At 40.9% G+C, this 22187-nt stretch overlaps 1 protein-coding gene across 2 annotated transcripts in view; it reads left to right on the forward strand.

Moving 5' to 3' along the window:
* The first annotated feature begins 9915 nt into the window (after positions 1–9915).
* Positions 9916–22187, forward strand: part of LOC117507250 (RNA-binding protein Musashi homolog 1-like) — a 78060-nt gene continuing 65788 nt past the window's right edge. The window contains exons 1-4 of one of the 2 annotated variants that reach the window (XM_034167083.1): positions 9916–10098; positions 10545–10585; positions 10973–11054; positions 11178–11262. In XM_034167083.1, coding sequence (XP_034022974.1) covers positions 10034–10098; positions 10545–10585; positions 10973–11054; positions 11178–11262 — 273 coding nt within the window. In that variant the 5' untranslated portion in view covers positions 9916–10033. The remainder of the gene's footprint in view (positions 10099–10544; positions 10586–10972; positions 11055–11177; positions 11263–22187) is intronic. The other variant, XM_034167082.1, reaches the window with a different exon arrangement.

The following is a 22187-nucleotide window of genomic DNA, read 5'->3' on the forward strand; positions in this document are numbered from 1 at the left end:
GCCAGGCACCAACTTGGGTATGATCAGATTTAGTCGATGAGAGTTGAAACTGGGTTAAATGGGAAAAGAACTGGGTGAATGCTGCAGAGTTTGGATCAAAGCCCGTGAATGGATTAGATCAAATAGATTAGACTAAGAATTGGGTAACAGGTTGACTGAGGATGCTGCGAGGGCTGGACCAAGCAGATGAATGGAAAAGAACTCATAAGGACAACGGTGTGTGTGTGTGTGTGTTTTGTGGGAAAGACTTTGTCCAGTAGCTCAGTAGGATAAGGAGTTGGGCTCCCAGTATGTAGACCTGGGTCTGATTCACAGTCACTGTTTATATCCTTAGACAATACTTTTGTCCAAGTCCACCCAGCTGTAAATGAGTGTCAGCTGTGACTGAGGAAGTAACCTGTGCTGGACTGGTGTCCTGTCTAGCGGGAGTTGTAGGCTCTGATCTGCTTATTGCTACAGAATCTGAGGATAAACACCAGCCCCAATGGGCCTCAAGGCCTCCAGATGAGGATAAAATTATAGCCCCCCTATGAAATTTAACATTTTCTTCACATTTTCCCAAGTGCTTTTTTAACAGAGCAAGGAATTTTCAACACAGCATTTGTAAACATCCTAGTTTTATTTTGGACGCTTGCATAATTTTACTTTGCACACAGAAACAAAATTATTTCACAAGAACGAAAAACGACCAGGGTCCAAATTATTAGTCCCCTGAAGAACTGACCTTTTTTTTTATTGAGCCACAGCACAAACCACTGCAATGATGTGCTTTAACTTTGTAATGTGTAAAGCTTGTACAATCAAGTAAAAACTGAGGGTTATTTTCCAATGTACACATACTGTATTATAAAAACTTCAGTAAGGGCCCCTTCACACATAACAGGATTGAGGCCAAATGGCGCACAAAGGAGGAATCGAATGGCACGTGAGATTTCTTGCCTTGTACAGCAGTCGCCACAACCATTTAGCCACAGCACATGTACTCTACATTCATGTGTTGCTCGTGCCGGAAACCCATTCGAACGGCGGGCAAGATGAAGTCGCACTGCCATCTGATCGTGCTCGCAACATTCGCACGGCATGTCGTACGCAGTTCGGACAAATCGTGTCGCAGCCGAGGGGCCACATGAAATCACCAGCCACATTGAACCCTGACCGAATGGCGCAATTACAGCAGCCTCCACACCAGCGACCAAATGACGGTGAATGCTGGGCGAGTGGCCGTTTGACCCACTCTTGTCCGGAGTCCAGGTGCCACCCACGAATATCCAACACCACTCGCGGGACACTTAGAAAAGGAGGGGCCATTCGCGCTGCCAGAATGAAAGTAGAGAGCAGGGGCCTCATGTACAAAGTGTGCTTATGCACAAAAACCTGGCAAACGTCCATCTCCATGCCAACATTCAGATGTATCAAAAGTGAAATGACCGTGGAAATGTTCAGTGGGTCACTCAAAAATCCTGGCTGGCATACGCACGTTTCTACATCTATTGGTCCACTGTGGACATGTAAAGGTGATGCTGAGAACCATTAATAGTGTGAAAACAAGAAGTCATCAGAGTGATGTGCACATCAGAGACACACTGATGAGCAATTAACACACCCACATGTTTGCAGTTATATAGATGGATATAAAAACATTTGCAAAGTGATGTGTAAAATGGCACTAACAGTGGCTGCGTTAGCGTTGTTAGAGGACCTTGCAAATGGTGCAATAAGACGTGAGCATGTACTCAGGGAACATGAGGATTTACTTGCAAATGATGATAACTGGCTCATAGAACAATTTTGATTGACAAGGCCACTGTTACTGGAGGTGTGCACAGAACTGTGGCCACCCCAGAGCGCACTACGGCGAGGAGCCAGGGGTTGTCTGTGCCCATACAGGTGCTGACCATGCTGAGCATCCTGGCATCATGGGCATTCCAATGTGAGCTGGCTGATCGGTCAGGAGTGTGCCAGTCAACTTTGTGTCGAGCCATGCCAGCTGTGTGAAACGGAATCATCTGAATCTCATCCAGGTACTGTACATCACATTCCAAAATTACAGCACATTTTGCAGCGAGAGCTGGTTTCCCGAATGTAATCGGAGCTGTTAACTGCACACATATTGCTATGAAGGCACATCACACAATGAGTTTGTTTTTGTTAATAGGAAACATTTTCATTCAATCAAAGTTCAACTTGTGTGGTGTGCAAATGCGCATCAGGTTGGAGGCTGCATGGTGTGCGGTGGAAATCTGCTTGGTGGTTAAATAATTTATCCGTGTAATTGTTCCTAATGAAAACCAGCGTGGACACATTTGGGCATGTGCACATTCAAATATTTTTTTGTTAATATGCATATGTCGCGGACATGAACGAGCAAAGCTCATCAGCATCTCACCATGTCATTTAGGTTCTTCAGACTTTATTTTGAGTAAATGCTTCAGCAGAGTATTAGCATGGCAAAAACCATTCAGCTTTTTCTGTTTTTTAAAAAAAAGATATTTAGGTGTACCTTAGTAAACACTAGTAGAGTTCTACCTTAGATTTGGAATGTATAATAGAAGATATACCTTACTGAATTTTCATATCAGTATGATATATGATATGACTATGATTTGACACAAAGTGCAGCAACAGTGAAAATTAAACATTCTTAAACAAAACTAATAATACCACACTCATTTTGCACCTGTCATAAGGTTAGGATATTGTGCCTTCCAAAGGTATTGGAATACTTGGAATTTCACACATTTTAATTTGTTTATGTAATTTTAAATACAGGAAATACAAAATAAATAAATAAATAAATAAATAAATAAATAATAATAATAAAGAATTAAAATTTCTAAAATTATCTTTCTCAAACTCAAACTGAAAGCAAATTTCTAAAACTTGATAAAACCTGTAAATAATAATCAGTTTTATTGCCAGTTTTCTTTAGACAAGTCAGGGGATGGAAACATGAACATTTCCAAGTCACTGAATATGTCTTGGAGTGTATTTACATCAATTATGAAGAAATACAAAAGTTTCTTTCACCAAAACATCAAATCTAGGCTTTCACCTCAAATGTACTTTCTGTCAAATTGTAGCTAAACTTTCAGGTCTTCTTTTTTAAGAAAATCCTCCTCTATAGCACTTCATCAGGAAGCTGGATTTTATATTTTTAATTTATTTATATCAAGTTGTGTAGAGATTTGCTTTCAGTCTGAGTTAAGGAGGATAATTTTAGAAAAAAAATGTATTTGAAATGGAATAAACAAATTAAAATGTGTGAGATACCAAGTGTTCCAGTACTTTTGAGGGCAACTGAGAAACACTGAGGAGCAGCATCTTACATCTCATATATAGTGCAGCAGATAAGAGAATATTTAGAGTGGAATCCTGTAAATGGTGATACAAGCATCAAATTCAGCACAAATAATCCATAGACATGAACTCTAAAAAAAACTGATTGGCCACTTGAATTTTCAAGAGGCAGCCAGGTAGGGGTCAACTGAAGAATTACACAGGGGTCAAAATCAGGGGTGGGTAACTTGTTCCAGAAAGGGCCAAGAGGGTGCAAGTTTTCTTTGCAGCCACTGACTCCACCAGGTGATTTCACTGATTAACTGATTCCAGCTCCTCAAATTAATATTAATCAGTGAAATCACCTGGTGGAGTCAGTGGCTGCAAAGAAAACCTGCACCCTCTTGGCCCTTTCTGGAACAAGTTGCCCACCCCTGGTCTAAATTAAAAGATGCTCCAATCATATGGAAAACTACACCACATTATTTGCCTGATCATAAAGATTCCAAAAAAGGTATAGTTTGGACAATCTGTGACTGAATATTATGGAGTCATGAGGTAAAAGCAACAAGAATGGTGACAAAGGTCAGTTTCAGTTTGTACAGGGGTCAAAAGTTAAAGTTCCTCCATTAATTTTGCTCCAACTGTATTTGTGCTGAGTTTGATGCTTGTATCACCATTTGAAGGATTCAGTTATCTGCTGCACTAATAAGGCAACCACAATAAGCCACCCGAATTAAAGGAGAAATGCTGCTTTTAACAACATGGACCTCATTTCTGACATGAAATACGGTTGTTTACTCACCAATATAAGTTTGGTGTGATTAGAAGTCCATAGTTCAAACGACGTGTTCAGTTCAAATCTGGAGCAAACATTTTTCTTCTTCTACTAAGGTGGATTAGAACTTTTTGTGGTACACAGCACAAACTACTGTACAGGAGGAATCAAGCAGTCAATGTAACTAATTGATTTGAAAATGCAACTCTTTCAACCAGACGTGTGGTGCCGTGACATGTCAATCATCTGTGTCCAATCAGATTTCAGGAGAAACCAGTGAAATCCCGGCCTCCTCTCTAGCTCCACCCATGCCAGGAAGTGTTTGACATTTGAACATTTCCTGTTTCACTGTGAGTGATAATTTGGCACTTCGTGTTTGAGTGCGAGCTTGCCAGTGAGTTCCCACGAGATTCCATGAGATCTCATCTGTCAATCCAGGAAGTGTTTGACATTTGAACATTTCCTGTTTTACTGTGGATTTGAAAATTGGCACTTCCTGTTTAGGACACCCTGTATCATGAGTGACCTTCGCGCTGCTGCTCAACGCTTTGCTCATATTATTATTATTAATATGTTTTCTTTTTCTTGATGGTGGGACAAGAGAGCCTCTTAACAAGCCCCCGACTGTGTTCACAATTTGTCAATAAAAGCGTGTGTAATGTTAATGTCACACACTGTCAGTCGCCATGCACCTAATATCTTTTTACTTCAGTGTGTGCATGCAGCTCAGTTCAGCATTTACACGCACAGATGTACACCCCATATGACACGGCGGTCCGTGGCCACCACGGCAATCAAGCTGACAGCCACGTGTCATGCGATCGCAACATCCATCTGTCATGTGGAGCTTTGAGTGACAGCCAGCCGTGAGTCCAAGGTGGTATGTCACTCAGATCATGTCAGCGCAGGAGCACCAAAGCTGTCAGATGATAGCACGCACATTATCAAGAGAGAGTGCGAGTGACAGCGAGGTGTTCAATTAAAAGAAACAGTGGTAAAATAAAAAAATACATACAATAAGGAGAACAGCGTTAGCTCATTCATGTGTGATGGCTTTGCTTCGTGCTCCAGACACAGGGGCGTGTGCAGCTCAGACTTACTCTGTCAGCTGACACTGACAGTGAACACAACGTGTTAAATTAAAACAAAGAACAATAAATAATACTAATAAAACAATGATCAGCACGTCATGAGAGCCCGGCCACATGTGCATAGCTGTGGTGTGTTGAGAGGTGATGACTTTCTTCATGGCAGATATGTGTTCTCCAGCTGTGAGTTGCACTGGACAGGTAGGCATGTCGGAAGCCCACTGCTGTAGCTCACCGCTGCTGCAGCTCACCGATGTGTCTTTGCTACTCAGAGCTAGAGAACACATATCATGCATGCCATGTCGAACATCACCTCTCAACATGCCACTGTGATCCACACGTGTCAGCATGCTTTCCTGAGATGGAAAAAAATAAAAACACATATCATCTTTGCAACGCCTTCAGCAGCGCCTCACTGTGCACTGTCGATGCCATCAGCCACGCGGAACCGGCTGATGTGTTCATGATATGAGCATTCAGTCATGTATGTTCATTAAATCCTTGTTTACGTCCATGGCCATGGTTCATGAACATGAGGGAACAGAGGGATGTATATTCTTGTATTGTCTGCTCTTTATAACAGGAATGAAATATTTTAACAGACAAAATGAAATGCATTTGTTTCGTCATTTCCAACACAGACTGTCAGGTAATCAGGCATCACTTACACATCATTACCAGTAACATAACATTTAAACAGTACATGAATTGTTCTTATGATGTTCTGTGCTCTCTCATTATTTTGTCCTTTCACATTTTCATTGATTTATGTACATTTATACAACATGTGATTGCTTCCACTGCTGTGTGAGCACGAGGTGGTATCACACTTCTCACGTGCTTGCACTGTGTTCATGCGTGTGCACATGCACCACAGGATCGTTCACACCTGTCCAACTGTGTGTTCCACCTGACAGCAGCTGGATTTTTTTCACGGTTCACCAAATCATTTTTTCTGGCTTCTTCGGCTGGTTTCTGCCTCTTTCGCCCAACTTTGTGTTATGTGTGAAGGGGTTTGAGCTGTTACTTGAGAAAGCATCAAGACAAATCACACTTGAGAAAAAGAGTTGTTGAGGTGGACAAAGCAGGAAAAAGATATACAAAGTTATCAAAGCATTTCCAAATGTCAAGAACTGGATTGAGAAGTATCATCAAGAAATACAGAGAGCCACACAGTACAGCTGATGAACTCATCCCACCTGCTCAAAGGGATGTTAATCAATGAAATCACCTGCTGAAGTCAGAGGCTGCAAGGAAAACCTGCACCCTCTCTGCCCTTTCTGGAATAGTTTGGACACGACTGGCCTAAAACATACGTCATTCCTGCTCAAGAACTACATCCAGAAGACCAGCGTGAACGTTATTAACTGGCCTGCTCAAAGCCCTGACTTGAATCCCGTTGAAAATCTGTGAGTGAAATAAAGACCACACTCCATGCCAGAAGACCATCAAATCTGGAGGAGCTTGAAAGATTCGCCAAAGAAGAATAGGCTGGGATTCCTCAGGAGACATGTCCGAGACTTGTTGAAAACTACAACAAATGACTGCAGGCTGTTATCCAGCAAAAAAAACACACAATTGACTATGAGCATTGGGGGGCTAATAACGTTGACCCTGGTAGTTTTTGTTTTTTGTGAAATAATTTTGTTTCTGTGTGCAAAGTAAAATAATGTAAGCATCCAAAATAAAACAAGAGCAATCTGCGATTTCTGATGTGCGCCAAGAGTTGACGAGGACTCAAAATAAAAGATATGTGATTCACATTGTGACCCGGACTTTACCTGGCTCCAGATTCTACAACACAATGCAATAATTGCAGACTGATCCAGAATGGTCCGGCTGATCAAGATGTTGCAATCTGATATTTAATTCACAAGCTGAAACAAAATAGTGTCTTCCTGATCTATCTTGGTTTTACATCATGATGTCGTATCTGTGAAGTAGTTTTGATGTAATTCTTAAAAAGTCTACAAAGTGAAATCCTGATCCAGAATCTGGGGCCAGATCCAGATCACCTCCAAAATTTTATGGAGTCTTCCAATGCCTAACACCAATGGGTGGTGAAAGTTCGGTGAGAGTCTGTGAAGTAGTTTTGACGTAATCCTTAAAAGCCGTATAAAGTGAAATCTTGATCCAGAATCCGGTTCTGGATCACATCCAAAATTGAATGGAGTCTTCCATGGCCTAATATCTATCTGTGGTGAAAATTTTGTCAAAATCTGTGTAGTAGCTTTGATGTAATCCTGCTCACAGACAGACAAATAAATAAACGCAGATGATTTTATTTAATCTCTGGCGGACGTAATAAATGGTAAATGGACTGCATTTATATAGCACTTTTCCATCTGCATCAGACGCTCAAAGCGTTTTACAATAATGCCTCACATTCACCCCGATGTCAGGGTGCTGCCATACTGTACTCACTACACACCGGGAGCAAATAGAGGATTAAGGACCTTGCTCAAGGGCCCTTAGTGATTTCCCAGTCAGGCTGGGATTTGAACCAAGGATCTTCTGGTCTCAAGCCCAACACTTAACCACTAGACCACCACTTTAATACAAAAGTGTTCCAATTGTATTGTATTTTGTATTCAGCAACTGGTTACATTTTAGAGTAATTCTATAGTTCTGATTACACCACCACCATTTACTATTCTATTATTTACTTCACATGTTGACAACAAAACTTTGAAATCTGCCCTTGTGTGAAAAAGGAACCAATGCAGTGAGGCCAGCAATGATGTAATATGATCAAGTTTCTCAGATCTGGTCAAAAGTCCAACAGAAGATTTTTTTGTAACACTGCACTGTGGTAATTAAAAAAAACTAAACATTACAGAGAAATCTATTCTGAAAGAGAAAGAGAGAGAAAAAAGAATGAATCAATCTGCATTTGCTGTAGACATGATCAGTCTAATCACAGCAGTCTTATTCAAGTGAAAAGGGCATTTCTAATAAATTCTGCACAACTCCAAATCAGAAAAAGTTGAGACCATATGGAAAATGAAACAAACAAACAAACAAAAACAAATACACCCCCCCCACACACACACAAAAAACCCCCCACAGTTTTGCACATTCACATTTTGTGTCCTGCAACACATTCCAAAAAACAATTTGGGATGGGGCAATTAGTTCTAGTAATGATGCAAATAAATAAATAAATAACAACTGATGTCAACAGGGAATTGTAATTCTGATTTGGTATGTAACCATTATCCACAAAAGGCTGAATATCAGAGGAGTAAAGATTTATGGAGAACATCCAGTCCAGTTTTTCAACAAATGTGTGAAAAAATATAGAAATGTTAAAAAATAATGTTCCTCAAAGATAGGAAGAGATTTGCATATTTCTTTCTCTAAAATGCATGTTATCATTAAATGATTCTAGGAATCTAGAGAAATTTCAGTGCATAAAAGGCAAGGTGCAAGCCGAAGCTGAACACCAGTGATCCTTCAGACAGCACTGCATCAAGAACTGCCATTCATCAATAGCTGATATAACAATGTGGGCAAGGGATTCCTTTGGGAAACCTTTGACAAGCACTACAACAGAGTTTATTTCACAAATGTCCCTTAAAAAGTTACTGTGCAAAAAAGAAGCTGTATGTTAACCTTGTTCAGTAGGTGAGTTGACTTCTCTGGGTTCAGGGGGATCTGAGTTGGGCCAACACACAGTGGAAATGTGTATTATGGTCAGATTGTCCAAATGGTCAGACAAGCCAGATGGTCAGACAAGTCCAAAAGCCTGGTTCTATCAACATATGGGGTTGTGTCAGAGCTCTTCACAAAGGTAATTTGCACTTCTGTGATGGCAGCATTGATGCAGAAAAGTACATAACTTTTTTATTCAAAAGTCAAGTCAGCGTCATTGTCAATTTATTCACATGTATCAGACATACAAAGGAATCAAAAAGATGTTTCTCACTATCCCACGGTGAAAAGAGAGACATATTCCAACACTGAAGTAAAACAGTAAATAAAGTGTGCAGCAGATGAAGACGTGTACTAATACTAAAAAATAAATAAAATATATGAGTTAACTGTGTATGTAAAAAAGATCCCCAATAGAGAATGTGTGGGAATTTTGAAAAAAAAAATTAAACGATGACCTCATTGTCCTATCTATCTATCTATCTATCTATCTATCTATCTATCTATCTATCTATCTATCTATCTATCTATCTATCTATCTATCTATCTATCTATCTATCTATCTATCTATCTATCTATCTATCTATCTATCTATCTATCTATCTATCTATCTATCTATCTATCTATCTATCTATCTATCTATCTATCTATCTATCTATCTATCTATCTATCTATCTATCTATCTATCTACTCATTCACATGTATTTTGCAGGGTACATGTATAGACTAAAGCTTTGAAAAAAGTCAGCTTGTCCTTTAACTGTACACAGTTAATAAAAAGTGGGTTTTGAACATTATTCTCATTATTATTGTTATTATTATTATTATTATATGCAGTTCTGGGGACATTCAAAGCGCTGTCATGGGCTGCTGTGATCAACCAATCACATTCACGGAAACCCGCCACACAGAGCGCGCGCCACTGGCAGCGCGAATAAAGACAGGAGGGGGCGGGGGGAGGGGCTATCCTGGGGGAGGAAGGGGGGTGGCTACAGGAAAACGAGGTAGGGGCGGAGCCTGTGAGAGCATGTGCGCGCTTGGCCTCCTCTCTTACCCCTCCTCCTTTTAAGCCCTCCCCTCTCCTCCCCTCCCTCCCTCCCTCGGCTGAGTCTGGAGCAGCAGCAGGAGCGGCGGCAGCGGAGCTTCACTGCCTCTCCCTCGCCTCCTCCTCTCCCTCCTCCTCCTCCTCACCCTCCTCCTCCTCACAGTGCGGGAACACACAGCAGCGGAGAGCGGCATGGACACGGAAGGGAGCCAGAGCAGCCTGTCCTCCGGCACGGACAACTCCCCTCACGACCCCTGGTAAAAGCCCGAGCCCGCTGTCCCGCCGCCCGGCGGCCTCGATCCACTTCACCTCGGACTTTAGTTGAGTTGAGCGCGCAGCGAGACAAAAGACGAGCACGCCGTGTGTCTCTGCGTGCGTTCGTGCGGGGATGTGCTCCACTCGGGACGCCTGTTTTTGTTTTTCTTTTCTTTTTTTGTTTGTTTTCCCTCCTCTCTTTATTTCTCGCTTTCCGACCACAAAGCAGCACTGTAACTTCTCCTCCATCCCCGCGCTGAAGCCTGTTTTCCCTCCTCCTCTGGGGGATTATAACGGCCCGACTGGCCGTTTGGTGACTTCGCAACATGGCCGATGCTTTTTCTCTTCTTACTTTATTGATGCTTTACTACACGCGAGCCGCTCGGCTCGTCTGCTTGTGCCTTTTGTAGCCTGTGTGACTTTAACGGCTTGTGTTTCTCTCATTCAGCAAAATGTTCATCGGAGGTCTGAGTTGGCAGACGACGCAAGGTGAGCTGTCCCGCACGCTACTTTACTAAAGTGTGCACGAAACCCCGATCTGCTCCCAGCGCGCACAAATCTCTTCACATCACACCGTTTAGGCTGCAGATTAACTGCACTTTCAAACAAAAATACACACGTGTCATTGATTGTGTAGTGAACTTCATCCATTCATTGCATTTGCGCAGCTTTACGCGCAGGCTGGTGCCTGAAAACTGTTATTTTTTTTCTTATTTATTTCTGTGACGATGGCGATCAAGAAGTGTGTGTGTGTGTGTGTGTGTCGCTTTGTGGGCCTGAAACAAGACGGCAGCGTGCTCCCCTCGACACCCCGTCAATCTTTCCCCGCTGATAAAAAGTCACATTTCAGCCTGTTTTTGTTTGTTTGTGCGGCAGAGGGCTTGAAGGAGTACTTTTGTAAATTTGGCGAGGTGAAGGAGTGCATGGTGATGCGGGATCCCGTTACCAAGCGGTCGAGGTAAGAAGGAGGCGTGTGCACGCCGCCGTCCTATCACACGCAGAGACCTCCATGAGTTTGCATTCTCATTATTTTTATTTTGACCGAGCTCCTCTTTTTTTTTTTTTTTTTTCCTTTTTGCAGGGGTTTCGGCTTTGTAACGTACGCGGAACAAGCTGGTGTGGAAAAGGTTTTGGCACAAAACAGACACGAGCTGGATTCCAAAACGGTGAGTTCTGCTTTCAGGGCACCAGATGATGCCAGGTGTCTTCTTGGGCAACTTTTTTTTTTTTTATTCATACTCTGAGTATAGTGTGTGTGTGTGTGTGTGTGTTACTCAGTGTGTGGCTTGTAAAGTAGAGGAGTGCGTTTTTGGAGCAGCCCCCTCCTCTCACCCTGCTCGTTTCCCCCTCCAAATCCTGGTTCAGGGCGCCAACATGAAAGCGTTCTTTCTTGGTCTTCATTGCCATGGTTACCTGGGGACCTGAATGGGGTAGTAGCCTTTGCACAGCCCACATAGGGTTTATGACTGGAGCTTATAAGTTGTCTTTTCTGCTTGAAAATAAAGGCAATGTTTTCTATCCGCAGTTTGTCAGTTGTTGAAATTTGAGCTGGAGAAGTCTGTGAGGTCCAGATCAGTCTAATTTGTATATTAGGTGTTTCTCTTTGTAGGTTTATTGGCCAGATGGCCAATGAGAACCCCCTCCCAGCAAGAAATATTTGTTAATAACGCACTGAAAAATAGGGCAGACAAAACAACAAAGAATATTTCCAGATATCAATCAGTTTGTGATTATTTTGGTGGATCTGCAGTGCTTTGATTGTGGTTTTCAGTTACAAGTGAAGTCACCCCACTGCAAACTCGCCCCAGGTGACGTCACCCCAGACCAGGTAAAGTCACCCCATTTTTTTGGTGAAGTCACCCCACTCCAGCTATCCATGCTTATTTTTCAAAATAATTAAGAATGACTAGTTTAAAGTCAGGGACCTGCTGGTGTGATGTATAGAACTGGGCAGTGCTCCCTGCTTCTCCCATCAATGGGTTTTTTACCTGACAATTACATTCCCTGACCTTATAACATCATCTCACTAACACAACTTGAGTAAGAACAGTGTATTATGCCACTGGTGTGTATAAATAAATTATTACATGAACATATCAGAATTGAAATACTGTATTACTACAGTGGGGTGGCTTCACCTGGACTTGGGTGACTTTACCTGGGTCGACTTCAGTATGAACCGTGGTTTTTTTCTCACACCCACATTGTAAAGTACCTTTTCTTTAAAAGTGATTTGATAGGGGACTGATCTGCTTATTGTTATTATTATTTTAAATCTTATTGGTGCTCATCTGATACCAGTACAGTGTTAAAAAGTACCGTTAAATATCCCCCTGTCCAGCATCAATTAAAGTTAGCAGTCAGAACTTTCAGTAGAATGTGCCAGACATCACAATCTGACATTTACTTGATAGATTTTGACTCTTGTCGATATAACAAAACTCAAACATTGCCCCCACCATTTAGTATATTATTGTGCTGCAGATGAAACACTACATTGTCATCTACATGATACAATGTGCCTTTGAAACTCCTCAGTTAGGCCTCCTTTTTTTTTTTTTTTTTTTTTTTTTTTGGCTGATTCAGCAGGGTTTCTGGAGTTAAACTTTCAAGAAGAAAGTGTATTTGCATGAGTTTTAAAAGACAGCCACTGGCCTGCGATGGTTGGAAATTAGTGACTTAGTCTAGGACCAAGTTGAGACATGTATGCACATCATTTAAGAGAGGATAACTCAACTGTTCTGGACTAATATGACCCCAGTGAACAACTTGGGATATGTGCCAAAATCTCTATCTGGGACGAACAGACCGAAAATGACCGTGTCTTTCTTTGTCCCGAGTCTTAATTCAAATACAGCTGTAGTTTTTACACTGGAGCAGCTACAGATTTTCAAATGTACTCAATATGTTCAGAATGACTAGTACATGTTTAGAATGGTCATAGAAGAGTGTAAACACTGAATGAGCATAGTCTTCATATCTGGATTTTGTCATGTTTACGTGTTTGAAAATAAACACTACTATGGTGTTGTAAGTAGTATTATATGGCTACGACGCTACGCACACTCCGATTGGTTGATTTCTGGTCTGATATTTTCCCATATCAGGCCGTTACCATGACAATCAGTCCGGATCGCATATCAGATTTGCGACCTTGTTTACAATTTTCACGGCGCGAAATAAAACAAAACAAAAAGTGAACAAAGAAAATGGAGGAATTAACAGCAAATGAGCTTGAAGTAGATGTGCAGAGACCAACAAGAAGAAAACGAAGCTCAGAACAGTCAAGAACAGATTGAAATTGTCGTTACAAACCAGAAAGCTAAAAACATGATTAGAAAACCACGTCAGACATGAACATACTCCATAAATATCTAAACAGCATCAGAAAAAACACACAGATTGAAATTTACCAGCTGCCGACCTTGACCATCTGTTAGCAAGTTCTTCATGGAGATGACGAAAGCGAATGGATCTGACTATGAGCCAAACACCAGCAAAATATATATATATATATATATATATATATATATATATATATATATATATATATATATATATATATAAGCCATTTAATCACTTGCTCAGTTAACAATAATAATAATTCCCTGATAATCTTTAAGACATTTACGATCTCTAGATACTACTGTCTGCTAAAGAAAGTTTTGTTTTGCATTTTTCACTTTAAATCAATATTCCATTGTTAACAGTATGACGAAAATAAAATTTCGTTATATTTGACAAATATTCGTTTTCTTTCGATGTACGGTAATAAGTTGATTTACTTATTTATTTAATAGACATTTTCTCTTAAAATATCAAAATAGAAATTTTGCACTTTTCTGTGGCCCTCCCAAACATGTACTGGTCATTTTTGAATACAGTGGAAAATCTATAGCTGCTGCAGTTTAGAAAATACAGCTGTATTTGAAGTAACACTCAGGTTCAGGTGACTTTATTTGTACCCGTAGGTAGATTTGACTTGCAGCAAACAGAAAAGGGCGTCCATGTTAATCAGGCACAACAATAACAATGAAAACACTAATGAAGAGCATATGCAAAACAAAAGTATAACACAGACACAACCGGGCACTCACAAACTTACTAAACCACTAAAAACAAGCATCAGGAGAAACCATTAAAGGCGGCCAGCGTAGAAATTGATGTGCAAAAGGCAAATAAATACTCGGGACAAAAAAGGGCGCACTGGATAGAGATTTTGGCACATAATCAAGTTGTTCATTGGGGTGATATTAATCTAGAACAGTTGAGTTATCCTCTCCTAAATGATGTGTATACATGTCTAAGCTAGGTCCTCTACTAACTTGTACGTCTTTACGTTCCCACTTGCCCAGAGCCAGTGTGCTCTACTGTTGAGCAAGAATGCACCTGTTATTTTCTGACCAAAGTTATATAATTTCTAAGAAAATGTTTGGTCCTTGTGTATCTTGGCTGCTTTGAGGTCTGCAGAATTTCTATAAAAACTACTGCATTTTCAGCTTTGAAATTTTAGGTTCTGATAAATAATTTTTTTATTTCTTCTTTGTTCAGTTTGGCTTAATGAACTTGTGTGCACACTGTGTTCACAGTGTTCAGTGAGGAGATTACACCTAAAGGTGGGCCAGGAAGTTAGAAAAGTCACTGGCTTCCTAGGCCGTTAATGTCCCCCAGTTAAACCTCACAAATAGGGATGGGTGTGCACAGTGTTGTTATCAGCACAGGGAGCGTTGATCAGGGAAGTCCCTTGGTCCAGAACATAATCTCGGTGGCTGTAGTGTCACAGTGTGATCTCAGATTTGAATGTCTGTGCAGCTGTGGATGCTGCTGTTTTGGTCATGCAGATTGGTTGTTGGAGTGGGACTGGGTGTGCACTCGTCTAACCACTTATATGCACATTTACACACACACACACACACACACAAAAGGATCATTTGAGAGTGAAAATCAGTGGCACAGAAAAAGACAGCCAAGCCCACGGGTGGAGAAAGGTAAGAGTTGGTTCATTGTTGGAGCAAGCCTGTTGCCGGGGGTGACGCCAGCCACAGGGGACGGAGCTGTAACTGCACAGCCTGATGGGATTTATGTCTCCATAACAACTTCTCAGCTATTTTACACTAAGAGACTGGACTGGTGGGCAGCAGAGCTGTGACACACACACACACACACACACACACACACACACACACACACACACACACACACACACACACACACACACACACACACACACACACATTGTTCCATCATGTAAGACCTTTATATATACTTTGTGTGCGTAAGACAGCAATATTATCAGTTTAACAGCACTGTGACAAAGGAGGACATTCAAAGGTACAAATTTGAATTATTTTACATTGTTGGATCTTTAATCTAATTCCAAAGCGGGACATTCAACCCAACATTGTTCCTTAGTTTTTGCAAACTTGGAAGTAAGATCTAAGCGACTGTAAAGCATTATTCTCTGACTCATTTTACCTCTTAAAAGAGGTGTGGGTTTGTGTGTGTGTGTGTGTGCGCGCCTGTGAACGCTGGCAGCAGAGGCTTTTGGGAGCTGAGCCTGGCAGGACACTGGTGGGGTTAGGCGTTGCCCTATTATAAACCAAAACACAGCAGAAGGGTAAACAATAATATTGTTCACATCTCAGATGCTGATTTGGCTCTCATGTTGTCATGGCAGCACAAAGCGGTGGTGTCGTAGACTTTATCCAACCATGCGTTTACTCAATGGGCACTGCTGTTATTTTGCTATCTTAATTTTGAAGTAACAGCTATAGTTTTTTTTTTCTCATGCATTTTTTTTAATTCAAGTTTTTATAGAACTTTTCTCATGCATTTTTAAGCCTCAGGCTCCATAGTTAAAGGTCATAATTACTTTACGTATTTGTTATTATTGGGGGTGTGTATATCTTATAAAATGATCCCATATATGGGGTAGGGTACAATTCAGGAATAATATTGTTTGTTACGGAACATACTGATTTGGATATAATGCAATCCAGTATATTTTTTCGTTTAATGTAGACATTCATCTTCTGTGATATATTGGAATAACTCAGAAGTGCATAAGATTGTAGTAGCATACATTTAACTCACCTGATTTATCACATTAAAATTGAGCCATTTAATGGTTTCTTAGTAGATCATTTGAAGGGTCCTTGTATTGATGTAGTTGTATCTATTACTTTAAAATCTATTTTCGATTTGTCAGTTATTTTTTACACCCCTACTGCTTATAGCAGAGGTCTCAAACCGGTTCCAGAAAGGGTCAAGAGGGTGCAGGCTTTCTGGGCAACCATCCACTCCAGCAGGTGATTTCACTGATTGACTGATTCCACCTGCTCAAAGTGATGTTAATCAGTGAAATCACTTGCTGGAGTGGGTGGTTGCCCAGAAAGCCTGCACCCTCTTGGCCCTTTCTGGAATCGGTTTGAGACCTCTGGCTTATAGTCTCAGTTTTGACACAAAAATAACATGTTCTAAAGTATTGCAACACATTTGTATCATCACACAACAATGTAATTTTAGGTTTACTTTTGTTATCTATAACTTTATTAAAATTTCAACAGCTCATATGTTGAAATTAAAACAGTACCATGTACAAACATTTTGGTTTGTAACATACTGTAACTTTGTATATGATTAAGTAGAATAGAACTTGAGACTGGATGTTTTATAAGCAGTATTTTTGGAAACTTGCACTGCTTTACGTGACCAAAGTCTTTCTAACATTTTCAACCCCTTTCAGTTATTTTCTGTATTGATAGTTTTCTTTGAATATTGTACATGTGCTTCACCCCGGTTTCATTCTGTCCCACCCTCCACAGTTAGACGACTGTAATTATTGTTTGATCTGTGTGAGATGTACAAAAGACATTCCTCTATGGAATGAGGAGAACGAAATGTTTTTCTGCCTGTAATAAAGACAGAAGTAGTGAAGCAGGATGGACAGAGTAGATGACCCAAAGAGGATGTAACAGAGCCACAGGTTGCAAGGCCACACATGGAGAGACGTAAACTACATAACTGGAGCAAGGTCCACGCCATAGTCGGCACAACTGGTATTAAACATTTACAGCTCTGTTCTAGCCGCTATTGTTTCATCTGGATTGAGCCGTGAGGTAAACACTGGTTGAGCTTTATAATTTCACATTTGAGTAGCTGCATGGCTAAAGATTTAAATGCAACAAATAACAGGTTGTCTTTTGTTTTTGGAGTGAGGTCTGTTGAGGTTGTTGTTTCTGTTGGAGGTCAGATTTCCTGTCAGGGCAGAATATGGCCTAAGGGCAGTGCTGTGCTGTTGTGTTTCTCTGGCCAGAGAAGAACGACACAAATACTGTTTGTTTTCCCAGAGACAAACTTTGATGGGATCAGTGACTGGAAAGAGAAATGACAGATCAAATATACTTTTAAATGCTTATTATTTCCCCAGCGTAGGACTGAACTGCTTCAGCTTTTGGTGTGTTAATATTGTTGGAATTCCTATAAGAGTTTTCAAATGATCCAACATGATGTTTATGTGATTTGTGATAGGGAATGTGTTTGCTAACAAATATGTGATTGATTATTGTGTAATATGTAGTTCTTTTGAATAAGTATGATTAAGTTCATTAGTCATCTTCTGACTAGTAGTTACTATATGTGAAGAAATTTACTAAAAATGTGGCACTGGACAAATGAGACTCAAAGAGGACAAATTAATATAGGTCATCAGGTGTCTTAAAACATAATAGTTCTGTCCATCCATTCTCTGAACTCATTCATTCCAGTTAAGGGTAGAAGACAAAGTTTACCATCAAAAATAGTCCATAGACACTGAGATGATGAATCCTAAAAAACCCAAACATTTTCATGTCTCTAAGAAACAATGAGCACTTCTCTACCCTGCACAAAGTGGCTCATATTGCTGCATTCCACCCAACGTTATTGTTATTGTCATGCCTAGTGTCCATTTTCCATGGATACCAAATGTGCTTGTACTCATTTGTGCATCCATGGTTATGCTTCTCTAAAAATAAGGTGTGGTCAAGCACAAAGCTGGCATGTTGCTATTGTCTGCCACAATAAACCGTTTGTGATTAAGACCAGGGGCCATCAGACTTGCTCCTGGAGGTCACCTGCTTTGCATGTTTTCCAGTTTCCACCCACTGCCAATGAACTAAGCAGGGGTCAAAATAAATTTTTTAACCTACTTGCACTGGTGCTAGTAACAAAAAAATTACTTGCACCAAAAAAAAGTTACTTGCAAAACCAAAAATCACTTTAGTCACATTCACGCCGGTCCCACATCGAGTTGCTTCTGAAATGGGATGATATTGTTTTGCTATCTCTTCAAGAGACATTGAAACAAGAATTGTGTTGAACAATACCTTACTGTTAGCGAAATATTTTATACATACATGTAAATGTAAAAAGTAAAGCCCATTTTCACAGTTTTAAAAAACAAATGCAAGATAACTATGTTAAATCCCTGAAACAGATGACATGTAAAAATGCCCTATCTCTGATGGAAGCCATAGAAGTACTACAACTTTTTGCTGACCTCTAATGCTTGTATATGGATGCATATCTTTGTGTGTGTGTGTGTGTGTGTGTGTGTGTAGGATGTATCCCCCCTCGTTTTCTCTCTTTCTTCTTTTGTTAAGTTACCAGTGCCTTGTAAACCGCACTAGAATGTTTCAAATTGTTAAATGCCATGATGTTTGTACATTTAATTTATTAGAAAAAGGGGCTTCTTTATGTGGGGTCATGACGACGCAGGAATTTCTGCGCCAGGTTGCACGCAGCAGGGGGCAGAGAGGAGGTGAAAACGTAGCCTGCAGGTTCTCTGCACAGAGAAATCAGAGTGCACAGTTTGGCTGCAGACAGACTGTGCACTCTGATTTCTCTTCTAGTTTATATTTGTTCTTGTGCTAAGCTGCAGGTCTGCGCTCTGAGTTCTGTTATAGTTTATCTTTCCTCCTGTGACCTCGAGATGCATGCGCGCGTGCGATTGAACCGTCCGTGACTAAATGTGGAGATGTCTGGAGTTATACTTCATGTGGACATGTCCTGTCTCTGGCAATCAGTCTGTGAGCAGGACTTATGTCCTTTTTTTAACACAGTGATGAGAGAGTTTGAGCGGAGAGTGAGGAACTCACACCCTGCAGCCAGACAGTTTTTTTTTCACGTGCGCGCGTGAACGAATTGTCACAGCAACTCGCTCCGTGTGTGAGAGTCAAAATGCAGTGAAGACGAAGACAACACATTGGAAATATTTTTTCCCTTATTTATTCCTTTATTGGTTCATTCTAAAAATAAAATAATAAAATAAAATAAAAAACAGCTATATAATTAGTGAATATCACTGGGTTGATATGAATAATACATAAAAGGGGACCCAATACAGAACCCTGGTTTAATATATATATATATATATATGTATATATGTATATATATATATATATATATATATAAAATGCCACTCACAGGATTTAAACCCACACACTCTGATTACCAGACGGAAACTTTATCACTGCGCCACAATCACTGTCTTATAACAGGAGCGTGAAATAGTTAAAATCAACAAGCAAATAAAAGTATTTTTTAAAAAAAGGAAAAAAGGTACTGTGATAACTGACCAAACAGCGTTTGGTGCGGCGTCTTTCTGCTGATATGTGACTGAAAGTGGCGTATTTGTCATACTGTTGGCCTGTCATATGGTCCTGTGGCGCGCCGATCACTGTCCTGTCAGAGAGATGTGACGTTCAGGTTGCCTGCTGCATGTCCACATGAACTGGTGGTCCGGTCCAGCTGGAACAGCCTGTCAATGTGCGCATTCTCCAGCCTGTTGCAGAAGCGATATATATTTTTATGTATTTCGATGTGAGGACTGCAAGCATACACACGTGCGTGTCCGTCAAAACACGGTGCGTGTTCTGCTGTGATGTCCAGAACCAAAGTTGTCAACAGCTGCTACTCCCCCGCCCGTTCAGCGCACAAACCAAGGTGTCACTCTGTGATCAGATGAGAAGCGCCTTGCTTGCGGGGGGCACGCGAACCACACGCATGTACGTGTTTGGGGGGGGCGTGCAACACACGCACACATGTTGTAGGGGAGCCGACAGTCTGGCACGTCACATGTGCACTCGGCAACTCCACAGTCGTGGGGCACTTAGACAAATTTCACATCCAGCTCGACAGTGATTGTCTGCTGACTGTTTTCGTGATGATAGTACGAATGGCCGCACATTTTGTAAGTACCAAACGAGCGTTGTTAGATGTTCGTGTGTGTCACCTGGAATTTCGCCAACACCCGCCTGAAGAGAGTTCGATGGGCTCTCACAGCGCACACTCTGTCTTTCAGCTGCTGGTGTGCGCAAATAATTGTAGCAACAGGTGTACGAGACAGCTACGATTTTACATGTTTTTCATATGATTCCTGCTTCATGTGCACTTTGATCAAATTCGCACTGTGTGAAGGGGTCCTTACATATGCAGGTTCACTACACATGCACACTCTGCGCACAACAAGTAGAGCATAAAATGAACATGTAACTGATTTGAATGCACACACAAAAGAAACACAAGTAATAACTTAGTAATACTGGTTTCTGCTGTAGTCTTAGGCTGCCATTCATCCTCTCTGCAGCTGAGGTTAAATGGACAAGTAGGGGAGGATTGAGTTTTCACAGTAGGTCTGGACATTGGACATGGTTTGAAATGAAAATGCATCTTCTGATAATGAATGCTAGCGGTGCGACAGATCATAGTTGACCCGTGGTCCGTATGGCTCGCACCTGTGGTTCAACACACATGAGCCATGGATTTATTGCAAAGTGTGATTTCGTGTCAGGGTGACTTGCTTTTAAAGTGATAACTGTGTTAATGTTGATTCATTTGCATTAAAATCACAGTCTGATATAAAAGTAAGAAATGCAGCTGCTCTGTGCACACATAGCCTGTTAAGCTCACCCCCCCAAGAAAAAAATAAAAATAATGGAAAGTACCGAAGCTCCTGCTGTAGCTGCACGCTCATTCAGCCTTTTACAGTCCTGTGCTCTGCTACAGACAGCAGGCTCAGCGCACCTCTGGATCCAACCACAGAAAGAATCTTTAATGTTAAAGGACTTGAGGATCAAGTGTCCGTCCTCTCTTTCCTGTGTTATTGTGAGCACACTGAACTGTGACAAAATCGAAGCATGTGCACAGCATAGTTGCGCAAACTAGAAAGTCCACATCTCCAGAAAATCATGAGTGTCCTCGACTTTTTTTCGACCATCTGCTTGGCAGGACCACTGATCTGAATAAATTTTGTTCAGTGGGTATGATGATGATGATTGAAGGTTTATTTTGAACATAACAAAAGAAAAAAATAATACAACATCTGAAAAATGATCCGATCTGTGGCTTAAAAACCGTATCCGATCTGAACTGTGATGTATGTGATCCATGACATCCCTAATAAATACATCACTAAGGTGTCTTAACAACCTGTGTTTTGTTACAAAAACATATTACAAACACTAATTACATACGCCAACCTTATAACACATGAATAAATTCCCTTTCAACTGTGTGCACAGATAAAGTGAACAAAGCACACTTGACAGATAAAGACAAATGAACAGCACATGTGAGGTACATCTCAAAGTCCAGTTGACACAGCTTCACCTTATGGACATATACGGTGGTCAGCGGACACTCTCCACAGAGCAAATGCAACAGGTGTTAAAGGACACAATATTCACACAGGTGTTAATCCAACTGTCACAGCAGCTTACAGCATTAAGTCTCACATACAGTGAGACTTAATGCACATAACCGTTACCTCGCCAGTTTTGTTTTGTTGGTGACAACCCAACATGAAATTCATTCAATTCAGGAGGAAATCTAGTTGGGCCTGTACTGTTGGGTATGTGTCTGTGGAATAAAAGTCTCCCAGACACAATACCAGGACGTGTATGGTCCCTCATGGAGTGTCATGTCAGCTCCAGAGACAAGATCAAATGTGAACCATCTGTCATTCTCCAGGAGACTGTAGGTGTGTCTCACAGAGCAAGTAGAAGACCAGATATGGACAGTCTCAAATGAGCTATTTCAGGCTTTAATTTTC

Source organism: Thalassophryne amazonica, chromosome 3, assembly GCF_902500255.1.
Source record: "Thalassophryne amazonica chromosome 3, fThaAma1.1, whole genome shotgun sequence".
NCBI classification, from domain to species: Eukaryota; Metazoa; Chordata; class Actinopteri; order Batrachoidiformes; family Batrachoididae; genus Thalassophryne; species Thalassophryne amazonica.